The sequence below is a fragment of the Podarcis filfolensis genome, assembly GCF_964270895.1.
Source record: "Podarcis filfolensis genome assembly, chromosome: 1".
Classification (NCBI taxonomy): domain Eukaryota; kingdom Metazoa; phylum Chordata; class Lepidosauria; order Squamata; family Lacertidae; genus Podarcis; species Podarcis filfolensis.
This window is the reverse complement of record NC_139604.1, coordinates 6,176,305-6,190,226: the sequence shown is the minus strand read 5'-3', so window position 1 is coordinate 6,190,226 and position 13,922 is coordinate 6,176,305. Positions and strand designations below refer to the sequence as shown.

The following is a 13,922-nucleotide window of genomic DNA, read 5'->3' as shown; positions in this document are numbered from 1 at the left end:
CTCTGGAATCTCACACTGCTCATGTGCAGCAGACAAAATTATTTTAAAATGTGTGTGCTTATTTAAACTGAAGATTTAAAATTCCCTTTAGCTTGATTTTTAAGTGTCCGTTTGAGTTCACCCCCCCCCCCAGTGAAAATGCTTTAAAAAAAAAACCCAGTCTCTGGGAGAACATAGGATGCCATGTTAAGTGTGGTCCTCCCCTTTCACCAGCCTGCCCCACCCACTTCCCTGACCCATTTAGACAGCTCTGCTGCCATATCTTTGCTGCTGGAATGGCACTGCTGGCATGATTCCCTCTACCTGTGAGCTGAGGGAATTCCGTCCATGCATTTGCCATGCTTAGTGATGTTTCTCATGTTGTGTCGATGTAACATAAATTTCTCAAGCCTCTCAGTCGGTATTGCTCCAGTACAGGCTTGCACCCTTAAACAGGCTAAATATTTGCTAGTAAGTGTTGTAGGATTTGTGATATTAATGCATGAAAATTGCTGAGAAGTGGTATGCCGTGTACGTATGTATGTAAAGGTAAAGGTCCCCCTGACCGTTAGGTCCAGACGCGGATAACTCTGGGATTGTGGTGCTCATCTCGCTCTATAGGCCGAGGAAGCCAGCGTTTGTCCACAGACAGCTTCCGGGTCATGTGGACAGCATGACTAAGCCACTTCTGGAAAACCAGAGCAGCGCACGGAAACGCCGTTTACCTTCCTGCCGGAGTGGTACCTATTTATCTACTTGCACTTTGATGTGCTTTCAAACTGCTAGGTTGGCAGGAGCAGGGACCGAGCGACAGGAGCTCACCCCGTCGCGGGGATTCAAACCGCTGACTTTCTGATCGGCAAGTTCTAGGCTCTGTGGTTTAGACCACAGCGTCACCTGTGTCCCTTGTATGTATGTATGTATGTATGTATGTATAAATAAATAAATAAATAAAAGAAAAGCTCGCAGTTAAATGCACCATTAACTACCAGTAAGTATTATGACTGGTTGAAATTTTCCTTCTGCTGAGTGAAGTCAAGTAACCTACCACAATTCAACTAGAGATGTTTGCTTTGTTATGCTGCTGCAGGACTACCATGTACCCCATACAACAGCACTAGCGCCAAAGAGAGCCAGTATGGTGTAGTGGTTAAGAGCGGTGGACTTGTAATCTGGTGAACCGGGTTCGATTCCCCGCTCCTCCACATGCAGCTGCTTGGTGACCTTGGGCTAGTCACACTTCTCTGAAGTCTCTCAGCCCCACTCACCTCACAGAGTGTTTGTTGTGGGGGAGGAAGGGAAAGGAGATTGTTAGCCACTTTGAGACTCCTTAGGGTAGTGATAAAGCGGGATATCAAATCTAAACTTCTTCTTCTTCTTCAAAGAACTTCAGATCCAGATTTCTCAGTTATTTTGTATTCTTGAGTCTCTCTGAACACCGAAAGGCGACTTAGGTCAGCTAGAGATTGTACTCCACATGTTAGCAAACAGGACAAGTTAAAATACTGTCCTAGAAATGGAATGAATTTGGGCAGCTAATTTCTAGCAGAAGAGCTGGCAAAAGGAAACAGTTGATTTGCATTCTCACCCGCCAAGGCATTTTGAGTTTAGATGCCAAGTTCCTTTTTAGAATATAGTCCCCTCACCTGCTGTTGTTGCATCCTGTATCTTAGAGGACATTTGAAGAAGTCTGGCACGGACTTCTTGCTTTTGAGAAGTGCAGGGTGGACAGAATCCTGCATTCTATCGATGTTACTGGAGTTTTCCGCATGTCTGTCCAGCTGTGAAGGCATCTTTGTTGATTTACATCATATTTTATACAAATGCCAAGGGGCAGCACTTGAACCGCCGCCCTATAAGCCACACACATCACAGGTGCAATGTTGAAAGAACGGAGCCAGCCCTAAGCCCTTGAATATTATGGCTTTATAATGGAAATGCTGCCAGAGCCTTAACTACAGCAGCACAACTGGATGCCTCTACAATAACTAAGCCATCTACTTGGAAGGATCAAAAATTAACAGACATTTCAGATGGGATTCGACCACTGCTTCTCAATCGCAGAGAGTTGTGCTAAAGTTAGACAGTGAGGAGGTCAAGCTTTGGGTAACAAACATTTTCTCTTTGATTAGGGGAAACTACTTCTGCTGATTTTTTCCCCAGGTAACGGATTGAAGGTCATCCCTAATTTTTTACTGACAATAAAGAGCAGGTCATTGACCTACATAGGGAGCTATTTTATTTGGCTCCTTCTTTGTAACAATGGGCTGAACACCTATGTGTCAGGTTCTTCTGTGTTCCCATATTCACCATGGGGGCAGGACTTAAAACCTTTGAGCCTCTCAGTGACTGGGATAAAAAAAAACTATCTGGGCTTCCTTCCAACCATTTCAACTTTCACAATCCATGAGAATTCAACCAAAAAAAGGAAAAGAAAGATGTAGGAGCTTTAATCTAGAAGCTTTTTGAAGCCCCCCCCCCTTTTTTTTTAAAGTTCCAGCAAAGTTCATTTCTATCTTCTTCACTTTGGGAGCCATGCATGCCAACTTTGCCCTATTTAGTTGAGTTCCTCTCCTTGACCTTCTTTTTATAGTAGTGATAATTAACATGGTGGGGTAAGAGGAGTCTACAAATTCACTGCACTCCCTTTGCTAAAGCTGGGATGATTAAAAAAAGGAGAATCGTGCAGGCTTTTGTAGAAACTAGAATTGAGGAGGAGAAACCCGTCTTTGTTTCTATACTTTGGCCATGCCACAGGGTTAAAAATAAGATACAATACAAATACAGGGTCTCTGAGTCAGGGTTAAGTCCAAAAAGGGCTCTCTCTAACAAAACACCGGGGAAGCTGCCATAGGCTTTAGAGCAGAAGTATAAAAGTCAGAAGGAAAATTAATAGCCCGTTGATTTCATTCAGGTTGTGGTAAATGCAAGTATTTTGAAATGAGTGTGGTATTCCATGTCAATCTGAGCAGGAATCTCATTTGCAGACGACAATTGTGCCCTATCCGGATAGCCGCCTTTTGACAATTATGCTCTGGAATAGGCATAGGCAAACTCGGCCCTCCAGATGTTTTGGGACTACAACTCCCATCATCCCTAGCTAACAGGACCAGTGATCAGGGATGATGGGAGTTGTAGTCCCCAAACATCTGGAGGGCCGAGTTTGCCTATGCCTGCCCTGGAACATAAATTAACTATAGGTCTGATGCTGTACTAAACCTGTTCTTATTTTAACTTGTCCATAGCCAGCCACCTGCCCTCCAAAAACTGTTTTGGTACAGAAATATATTCTCTTATATTTATCTTATTACAACAACTGTAGGACCTCTTGAATGTGGAGAAAGGGGGGGTGGCATATTTCTTGAATAAACAGTGCTGACACATGGCAGGAAATGCCTTGCTTGGATTGCTACAGAGTCTCAGTGTAGCTCGTGATGCTCTGCTCCTATGCCTGTTGAGCATAAGCAAGAAATATTCATTTTTTCCTATTTATTTATTTTCTAGCAGAAGCAACAGCACAAAGTTAGGTGCCCATCTGTTGAGATTCCTGCATTGCAGGAGGTTGGACTAGATGACCCTTGGGGTCCCTTCCAACTCTAGGAGTCTTTGGTTCTATGAATAGCTGTACTCTTCTTTTTACATCTATGGCTGAAATCAGAAGCACATTTAGCAGGAAAAAAGAGGTTTACTGAACTCAGTGAGACTTCCCGGAAAACATGCATAGTCTCAGGCTGCAAGTTTTATTTTAAATACACCCTAACCCCTCCTGGCCTTTCAACAGAGCAGGCTGAAATCCAGCTAGAGTGCCCATGCCACAATGGAGTATCTGTGTGCTAAGTTCTACATAGTTATGCTGACCATAACTATGGTGCAGACAAAAGACATTGCCCAAATATCAGATAGTTTCCTCCCAAGAGATGATCAAGTGTTCAAATAACAATGCAAAGTCCAGCAAATGCTACATTTCTGCAGCATTCTTTTGTAATTCCTCCTTCAAATGGTTGTTTACTGCCTGAATGATGAAGTGGCATCATCAGAAGTCAGGTTTGGTTTTGTTGTAGTCTGCAGTCCATGGTTTATCTTATCACAGGCAGCAGATGCAGCGACGGAGGAAGCCGCTTGGGCACCTGCAACGGCGTGCCCAGGGGCGAGGCGAGGGCAAGGCAAGCCATCCACAGGGGCTGGGCACACCGTGGGGCCTCTGGAGTCTACCTGCCTCCTCCCACTCAGCTGCCCTACAGCTGGGGGGAGGGAGGCAGCAGGCGAACCATTTGGGCACGGTGGAGCCTGCACATGCCCAAGCCACCGAGTCTCTCCCAAGAGAAACATGGAGCTTGGCGTTCTGCAGGCCCCGCGGTGAGTGCTGACCGGCATTTTGTCACTCCTCTCAGTGGTGACACCCGGGGCAGCCCGCACCCACTGCACCCCCCTTCCTCCGCCCCTGAGCAGATGAAGTGATAAATCTATTTCTGGGTGACACCAGGCTTCACACAAGGATTCACAGGACTGCATCTTCTTTTTTGGGGGGGTGCATGGTTGTGAGCTTGGAGGGTTGAACAGGAGAGGGGGCTTTGGGGTTGGCATCACTGCAATGTTTTAAGCATCAGTGATAGAGCTGGCCAGACACAGTTTCTGTTTGGGAAATTAGAGAGAGGAAGAGAGATCAAATATCTTTAATACGGTCAGTGACCAGGAAGCAATTTGTAAAAATATGACATTAAAAGTAGTATTGTGCTACAAATAACAGTAGAAATATGGCCAACTCACAGAAAGATTATGTCCCTGTAACAGCAATGAAATCGAAACCATTGGGCATGTCATCTTATACTGCCCATTATATCGAGACTCAAGAAAAGAGCTGATCGTACCGATTCTGAGGAAAATACCTCGTAGTACAGACGATACCTATATCAGAGAGGAAGAGAGAGCACCATACAAATCTAGCAGATCAGGGAGAGGGCCGTGCTAGAACACTTTCCTCTGACATCTAGGCTTTGGTGTGAGGGAGTTTTTGGATTATTTAAATTTTTGTATGTGAGCCTTCTTTGTTACTGTACCTGACTTATTTAACAGTTGGTGGGCACTCAGACCATGTCTCAGTTTCTGAACATTTGGCAAGTCTCTCTCTGGAAAGAGTTCTGGACGTGACTGTCACACATGGGGACAAGGAGCCAGCAGTTGCCAGTCCTTGGGTGTGTGTACCTGAGGAGGCAGCCAGGAGTTATGGGTACAGAGCACCATTAATTCACTCTGCCTAAATCCCACATGTATAGATGATATTTCCACTATGCTAGGCATACAGTACTGAAGGGGAAAGAATCCAGGATGGCCTGCCAGATCTCTTATATCCCAAACCTGTAAGTGTCTAGAAATAGCATATGCAGAGCAAACTTTCCGGTAAACAATGTCCTCCCCCACCTGCTCCGTTCCCGGTTCTCCCTCTCCTGCTGACCGTGTTAGTGCATTCCATCCACGTCTGTTTTCAAGGCTATTTTTAGCTTAATAAGGTTGGTTACTTAAGATAAAACGCAAGGCGCCCCTTGCTGTTCAGGAGGCACCCTGCAGAGCCTCTGGGGAGCTCACCATCCAAGGCGGTGCATTCGCCTCTAGGCTTCTTTTTTATCACCACCTCTCCGTTAATTACGTGGAACAGCAGAAAAAGGGGTTCAAGAGGTGAATGCAGGGCTGGACCCTTTAGGGCTGCTGTGTGACAGTGAGTGTCTGCCAGCGAGTGAAGGAGGAGGCCAGGAGGCACAGTCAGCTGTCTGGCAGGACCAAAGGGCACCGTGGTGTGTCCATACACTTCTCGAATAATATACTTCTGTAACAGGCAGACATGCCGCTTTCCTTTACCTCAGCAGCCAGAACTGAGGGTATATACCATTGCAAATATTTTAAGTAGACACCTTTGGGAGAAAGTCCAGTCCCATAGCGTTTATAAAATGCAATTTGACATTTCCCATAAAGTGGAACTGAAGGGGAAGCTCTTAACAGAGAAACAAAGGATGAAAAACATCCCCCTTTGACCCCAAAAGTCAGGGTCTGCATGCACAGCCTCCTCCACTCCAGCCCCAGACACTTGCAGTGCAATAACTACATTCAGTTCTGTCCTCATAAGTCGTCATTTGCTTTGATTTCACCAGCAACAATAGGTTATGCCATGTTCCTAAAACAATTGCCTACACAGAGGTGTGAGCTTGCTAAACAACATAGCAGTCTTTGATTCCTTGGCAGTTTATCTTCTTGTTGCCATCTGCTGCTACCAATAAAGGCCTACCTGAAAAGATACTAATACAAATATTCACATAGTCATTTTCTTTTGCAATATCAGTTTAATTGTAGCATCTTTTTTTTTAACCTAATGAAGAGCTTTGTGGAATTAAAAACCTTGCAAATTTTCCTGCATCAGATTATCTTAAAAGGTACCATGCAATCTCTTATATGCCTGTCATTAAGACTACACCCTAGTCAGTGTATGTGTAAATGATGCCCCTCCCTTTGCCAGTGTTCCTCGACTTTACAAAATCTTTGGGTTAGGTAAGAGGATTGAAAAGGCTCCTTGGAGGGGCTTTGTTTCCAGCTCTTCTTCCACCTGCTGGAAGATTTGACCTTGCTGTGTGACTGTGCCAACCATTTCATGAGTAGCAATGTCAACATCTCAAAGCAAAGCAACCGTCATTTTGATTCATTTAGACTAGCTTATCACATTAATTTACTTGCACTAAAAACATTGCTGTGGACTGTTTTATCTCTAAGCCTCTTCTGTTTGTCAGAAGGTATTTTAAGCAGCGAATGTAAAATAATATTGTGAAGACAGAAGGTGTCCCACATCATTGTTCAAAGCTTTGTCACATTCTACTGCCTTAATGCTTTGAAAGTGATTCAGATCTGTGCATGCTTGCTCAGAAATAAATTCCACTGGTAAGTAGAACTTCCTTCCAAGTAAATATGTTTAGGAATGAGGCATTCATAAAGGAGGGGACCCCATACTACAGAAAAATGGATGTGCACTATATATCCATCAGCCCAGCCCCCAGCTTCTACAAAAGGACTCCTAAGCCCAGAACAGATTTTAGGCAAGTTCCATGTATGTATGTACGTATGTATGTAAGCATTGATTGGTTGGTTGCACCAATATACCAAATTTTACCAAATGGTCCCAGGGCAGGTTGCAAAAATATAGTGTACTCATACTATCCGTCAACTCCAAGTACATGCATGGATCTCTGATTAATTTTTTATTTCACCTGCAGAAAAGTTATGGGAGAAACTTGGGGTGGGGGGCTTTATCTGCTAGGGTCTGTCTGTCTGATGCCTGCATGAGCATATGACTGGCAACAAGGAGCTGGGAGACCATGGCACAAGAATGGAAATAGTTCTCACAAAGTGGCTCGCTGATTGCTGCTAGTTATGTGCTAGCTAACCCGATCCTTCAAGCAAATGGGGACTGTGTAAAGAAATCTCTACACATGTCATAGCCAGCGGGGCAGAGGAGGTCCCCCATAATCAAGTACAGTCGTACCTTGGTTTTCAAACAGCTTAGTTCTCGAACATTTTGGCTCCTGAACTTCGCAAACCCAGAAGGGACTGTTTCGGTTTGAGAACTCTTTTTGGAAGCCAAACGTCCGACGGGACTTCCACAGCTTCCGATTGGCTGCAGGAGCTTCCTGAAGCTAATCAGAAGCCGCACTTTGGTTTCTCAACATTTTGGAAGTCGAATAGACTTCCGTAACAGATTCCGTTCAACTTCCAAGGTACAACTGTAAATAAATACAAATTCTTAACTAACTGACCCGCCAACTGTGTCACAGATAGCTGGGTTCTGCCGCCATAACAGAATTGGGGGGGGGGCCATAAATCCTGGCTATGCCCATGTCTCTAACCCTTTTGGTTAATCCTAGAGCCAGGGCCTTCTCGGCTGCGGCTCCAATCTGGTGGAACGCTCTGTCACAAGAGACTAGGGCCCTGCGGGACCTGACATCTTTCCGCAGGGCCTGCAAGACAGAGCTGTTCCACCAGGCCTTTGGTCAGGGCGCAGCCTGACTCCCTCCTCTGGCAATCTGCACAGAATTTTGCTTAACGGTTGCCATCAATTTGATTTTAATTAATTTTTATAATGAAATGTTTTTAGAATGTTGCATTATTTTATTGTTGTTAGCCGCCCTGAGCCCGGCCTCGGCTGGGGAGGGCAGGATATAAATAATTTTTTTTATTATTATTATTATCCACAAAGGTCATTCATTTCTCTTCATATTTGTCCAAATAGAGAATGGATAGGTATTTACTATTGTATCAGCCATTGGCATTAGAGCTTTGCACCTGATGCAGGGTGTTGCCAGGAAATATTTTTTTTGGGGGGGGGGCAGGTGTTTTCTTAGTTGGGGGCAGAACCTCAGTTAACTATGTATTTTTCTTGTTTTTCCTTGATGCCTCTCCCTGCCCCCCCTTGGCTACCGCCATGACCTGATGTGATATGTTAATAAATTAAAGAGTTATTCCACCACAGCATGCCATAAAGAAATACTGAATAAACTCCCTGCATGTGGGTATTTGCCAAAAGAAGTGACTACTAAAATTTGATTCCAAATTTTTAAAGTGGTGTATGCACACACACACACACACACACACACACACACACACCTCCCATTGTTGAGGACTCAGTTTAACACCATATTTGCATTTCTAGAAGATGAAAGCCCTATGCAGACATTCTGGAACTCCAGAAACTCTAGAACACTTGATGCCGGTTGGTGGGAGGAGCAATGCAGGGATGAATCACTGAAATGATTTCAGCTCAATAACCTCTTGCACCCTGAACACATGAAGCTGCCTCACCCCAAGTCAGACGGTTGGTCCACTTTGCCTAGCCATGTCCATAGCTGTCAAGTGTCCCTTATTTGAAGGGACAGTCCCTTATTCCAGTGCCATGTCCCGCTGCTGTCCCTTATTGATGGATGTCCCTTAAATGTCCCTTAAATTTCAAAGGAAGCAGCTCCTCTCCCTCCCTCCCTGCCAGCCAGGGAGGAGGGAGGCTCCAACTGTGTTGCTTGGCTGTGTTGCTCACCCAATAAGAAGTCTAAGAACAACTGGGGGGTGGAGCTTGCATGCCTTGTGTGTGGCTAGTTAATGCAAGCTGAGGGGGTTTTTGAATGCTGGACGCCATTTTGTTGCACGTGCTGCTGCAAACTTTGCAGTGCAAAGCGAGGTCGGGGAGCCATCTTAAGTTGAGGCTGCATAGGCCTTGTGGTGCATGCGATTCAGATTCTATTCAGTTGAACCTCTGGTTACAAAGTTGGTTGGACAGTGTTCTCAAAGCTACCAGCATGAGTTTGACCAGACTGCAGGAGGACAGGAAGACTGGAGTGCCTGGAACAGGTGAGGCTGCAGGTCCCTTATTTTCAAGGCTGCTGGTCCCTTATTTTTAAGGCTGCTGGTCCCTTATTTTCAAATCTGCAAGTTGGCAGCTATGGCCATGTCTAATGTAACTACCAAAGACCCACCTTGGACAGAGGCCTTTCGTACTGGAGAACCTGGCCCTTCCGTGTTCAAGGCATGCGCCCTGCCAGTGATCTGTGGGCCCTTCCCATTCAAACAACACTTTCCTCAAAACTAGAGGCAAATGCATCTTGTCAGTCCCAGTGCTGGTCGTGTGACTCTGCCGGCCTTTGCCTGCCAGTTCACTGCCATTATGAATCTACGAGGATTCCCTCCCCCTCAGTTGAAATAACTTGTGCTTCATTTGTAATGTTTCTTCGCACCTGTACATGTTTCACAGCTGCTCAGGTCATGTACTGTTCAGTTACAGGACATTTATTTATCCAGTAACAATGAGAAAGTACAGAGCTGCTCTGATTCCTTGATCACACATGTGGAGGGTCAGGGGACAGAGTCGCCTTGTGTTCTTGGTGTCGTAAGTTGTTTGGGCTAAAATTAACACATGGGTAAAGAGCTTTGCCGTTCAGGATTGCCTTTGTTTGAAGAGAAGGCTAAACACATAGATCCCTACCCCCAAATCAAAGATGAACAAAGTAGTCTACATAGCACTCTGGGGAGGTGTCTATGTATTGTTTTTGCAACATCTTAATATGCAGAAGTGTTTTTTGACATTTTCAGGCACAGCGTGCCCTGCTGATATTACGGTATTTATTTCACATTTATATACTGCTTGATAGTAGTAAAACCTCCAAGCAGTTTACAAAAAAAGAACCTTAAAAAATTCACATTAAAGCAGGTAAAACCAGGTAAAAGATAACTAAAATCCACTGTAAGCAAAAAGAGATTCAAATGCATGTCAGCATTCTGCATAGGCTTGTTTGTATTTTATATGGCTTTAAATTGTTTTTAATGCTGTAAGACACCATGGGAAAATAATGTATTTTGAATGGCAGCTCATAATTTTTTAAAAAATAAAAATTAAATTCCTGTTTTGTAGGTGTGCTAAAGCTTTGGTGACTTTTGGTGCCCTGGTAAACCAGCCAAGTGAAGAATCCCAAGAAACACCTCTTCACGTGGCAGCTAAGCATGGTCTTCCTGACCACACGCTCCTGTACCTGCGGTGTGGTGCTCTTGTTGACCAGAAGAACAGCCAGGAGGAGACAGCACTCAGTGTGGCTTGCAGAGAAGCAAAGAACAGGGAGAGCCAGGAGAGCTACTTGCAAGTATGTCAGCTGCTGCTGGAATATGGAGCAGAAGTAAACACTGTGGATGAAGAAGTGAAGACTCCGCTTCATAAAGCCTGCGGGAATGCACATCACAGCTTGGTTGAGCTCCTGCTGCAGAGGAAAGCCGATGTCAACGCCATCGATTACAATGGGGCATATCCAATGTCCTGTGTCCTGCAAACTGCAGCTTTCAAGCAAGAGCAGAGGCCCCATCTCACAGTGCAGACCCTGATAAATCATGGCTCTCAAAAACTGTGGCCCACAGCTTTCATCAAGGTAAGCAACTGTCTCTGTGTTTATTGGTGCCTTTACTTCAGCTTCGAAATTCTGCATCTCCCCTTCAGGAAGCAGAGCTTGTAGAAGACCCTTCTGCCGCCATTCCAGGATTGGATGGATTGTTAACCCAGTGGATGACACCCTTCGTTGATCTGCTGACTAGATGCAGGCCCTTTTACACACTCAGCAGCTGGGGAGTTATTCTCACAATATCGGGGAGGGAATGTAAAAACTGCAGTCGAGCCATCAGAGCCTTTTCCAGCCAACAGGCAGCTTTCCTCTATGCAGGATGCTGACAGGGAAAGACCTGTGCAACCAGACCCACCTTTGCAAGAATTGCCAGGCATGGTCATTCAAAGGGAATTGGAGACGTTTTTGATCCAGAACTGTTATAATCATCAGTGTTTATCATCAAAAGTGCTTTCCTAGTTTCAAAAGTTATCACAGGAGGATTCTGCCATTTTGAGTAGAATATCAGAGTTAGCTTGTTTTTCATATATTTGAAATGAAACTTGCTTATACCATAAAAACTAGGTGAAGGAAACCAAGTTGAACCATTTCAAACAGGTTCCAAAAAGTAGTAGGTTTAATCTACCAAACTTTCACTAATTGGCATCACGTCAGTCTTGAGAGTTTGCATCTTGCTCTTCTAACCCTAATGGGCACAGCCCTGGATGCTCACATTCTCAATCCCTAACCTGTGTTTCTAAGTTAAAAATGAGTGAATTAACTCTTCAAGGCCCCTTCAAGGGCTGTCATAATAACTCTTTTAATGATTTGGGAATCTCTGATTCAAAGGAGGTCAGCCCAGCTTGTTAAAGTCTATACAGGTAATGTAGGAACTGTGAAGCATCTGTAGGTTTGCCCTGCTTTGTAAGAACTATTTAAATAATTTAAACAACCCTATTTGATTGAAATATGTGCAGTTCACATCTTGAGCAAAATTAACAATTTCCTTATTTCCCTCTACAAAAATACAAAAAACACCCAAACTCTCCATAACTCAAATTTCATTTTTTTTATATAAAATATTTATTGAGATTTTACAAAAACATAAGTTTACAAAATAGAGAAGTCATATAGAAAGAAAAGGTAAAAAAAGAGAACATACAAAAATACATAAAAAAGAAAAAAGAAGAATAAAAATACAAAATACAAAAAACAAATAGATAAAAAAGAATTTAAAAACAAATCCGTTTTTTATAACTTTAAACTCATTAGCTTGTTTCCTTGGCCTCCTCACACCTCCCCTTTTTGTATTCCCATTTAAATAATCAAATCAGCAAATCCTTACCCTCTTTCGTTTATCTTAACTCTGTATCTTAACATATTATAACTCTATATTTTCATCCATTATCAATTCATTTTTGCGTATTCTTATTAACTTTGTTGCTAATGCCACTTATTTTCAATCCAACATCATTTTAACATTCATTAATTTTACAGTGTTTCTGCAGATAGTCTTTAAATTTCTTCCAATCTTCTTCCACCAACTCTTCTCCCAGGTCTCGGATTCTGCCAGTCATTTCCGCCAATTCCATATAGTCCATCACCTTCATCTGCCACTCTTCCAGGGTGGGTAACTCTTGTGTCTTCCAATACTTTGCAATAAGTATTCTTGCTGCTGTTGTTGCATACATGAAGAAAGTTCTATCCTTCTTTGGCACCAATTGGCCGACTAACTCAAATTTCAGGTTGAGAATAAGGAAGGCATAAACTGGGCTTTTTAGTGACTTGCAGAATAATCTATCGTAGTTTGACCATGGGAGCAGCTACTTCACATGGAGGACAGGCCACATACTGGGAGTCAATGTACAAATACCATTGACCTGCAGCAGTCACAGTGCTTAACCCATACCTTTCCCTCTCCCTCCCTCCCTCTCCCCCCCTCTCTCTCTCTGTATTTACCCCGATGATTTTTCCTCCACTAGGTGCTGAAATCTTGTGCTTCTGTGCCAGAGATTATTGAAATCCTTTATAATTCTTACCCTCATCTTCCCATCTCTGAAAAATGGCTGGAAGTCATCCCAAATGAAGAATTTCAGGTAACAGCTGGACGAATTGTGTTGCTTATATTTGTTTATCTAATCCGGGTTTGAATTTGCAACTTTAGCAAATGGAGTAAAGCATAATCAGATTAACATGTGTCACGCTACAGCCATAAAACTTCTTTTTTAATAAAGTTTATTATTATTATTTCATTTTATAATGTATATAAAACAGAGAGAACCAATTATAACAATAGACAAAAGTCAAAAGACGGGGGAATGCTATAAAATAGGCACACAGAATGATTATAGTTGCACATAGGTTAAAATAACAACGCCCAAGTAAAGGCTTATCAACATTATCAGATTATAAAGTATAGTTTCAGATTTTCCAGGCTTGCGATGAGCATTGCCTTGAACAGGCTCCTCAAACTCGGTCCTCCAGATGTTTTGAGACTACAATTCCCAGCATTCCTTACCACTGGTCCTGCTAGCTAGGGATCATGGGAGTTGTAGGCCAAAAACATCTGGAGGGTCGAGTTTGAGGAATGATGGTCCTGCTGCATATGCCATAAAAGAAACTTTCTATTTTGGAGATTCTATTTCTGTCAAAATCTTAAATTAAGTGTAACTTTCTCCATTATACTTATATTGCAGAGTGAGCAGTACTGTACCAAGCACCCAGTGTCAGATTCTGGGCCGTTTTCCATTGAGTTGCAATAACTATTTGTGTTGCCAAAATAAGACCAATTCTTTTGTGCTGTTTTGTCTAGGATGTGTGCAATGTTGTTAATTGTTATTTATTCATTTATTTATATGGTTTATGTACCGCCATTTAGCAGTGCTGCCAGGGCAGTTTACAAAAACATGGCAAAACAGAAAAATACACATGGAATATAATAAATTACAACATATTGAAATAATAATACATTAAGAAGTCTGGGGGAAATGTAAAAAAAAAATGCCAGGTGCCCCACATATAGTAATGTTGGTAACAAGTTAGCTTCTCTATGGACAG

General features: G+C 43.2%; 2 protein-coding genes across 8 annotated transcripts in view; both read left to right on the top strand.

Moving 5' to 3' along the window:
- Window positions 1-13,922, top strand: part of ASB18 (ankyrin repeat and SOCS box containing 18) — a 35,380-nt gene that overhangs the window by 15,359 nt on the left and 6,099 nt on the right. For both annotated transcript variants that reach the window (XM_083631481.1, XM_083631480.1), the window contains exons 3-4: window positions 10,412-10,916; window positions 12,848-12,961. In XM_083631481.1, the coding sequence (XP_083487607.1) occupies window positions 10,412-10,916; window positions 12,848-12,961 (619 nt within the window). The remainder of the gene's footprint in view (window positions 1-10,411; window positions 10,917-12,847; window positions 12,962-13,922) is intronic.
- Window positions 8,856-13,922, top strand: part of TRPM8 (transient receptor potential cation channel subfamily M member 8) — a 474,483-nt gene continuing 469,416 nt past the window's right edge. For 4 of the 6 annotated variants that reach the window (XM_083627068.1, XM_083627067.1, XM_083627071.1 and 1 more), the window contains exon 1: window positions 8,856-9,354. In XM_083627068.1, the coding sequence (XP_083483194.1) occupies window positions 9,230-9,354 (125 nt within the window). In that variant the 5' untranslated portion in view covers window positions 8,856-9,229. The remainder of the gene's footprint in view (window positions 9,355-13,922) is intronic. The other 2 variants (XM_083627069.1, XM_083627070.1) reach the window with 2 other exon arrangements.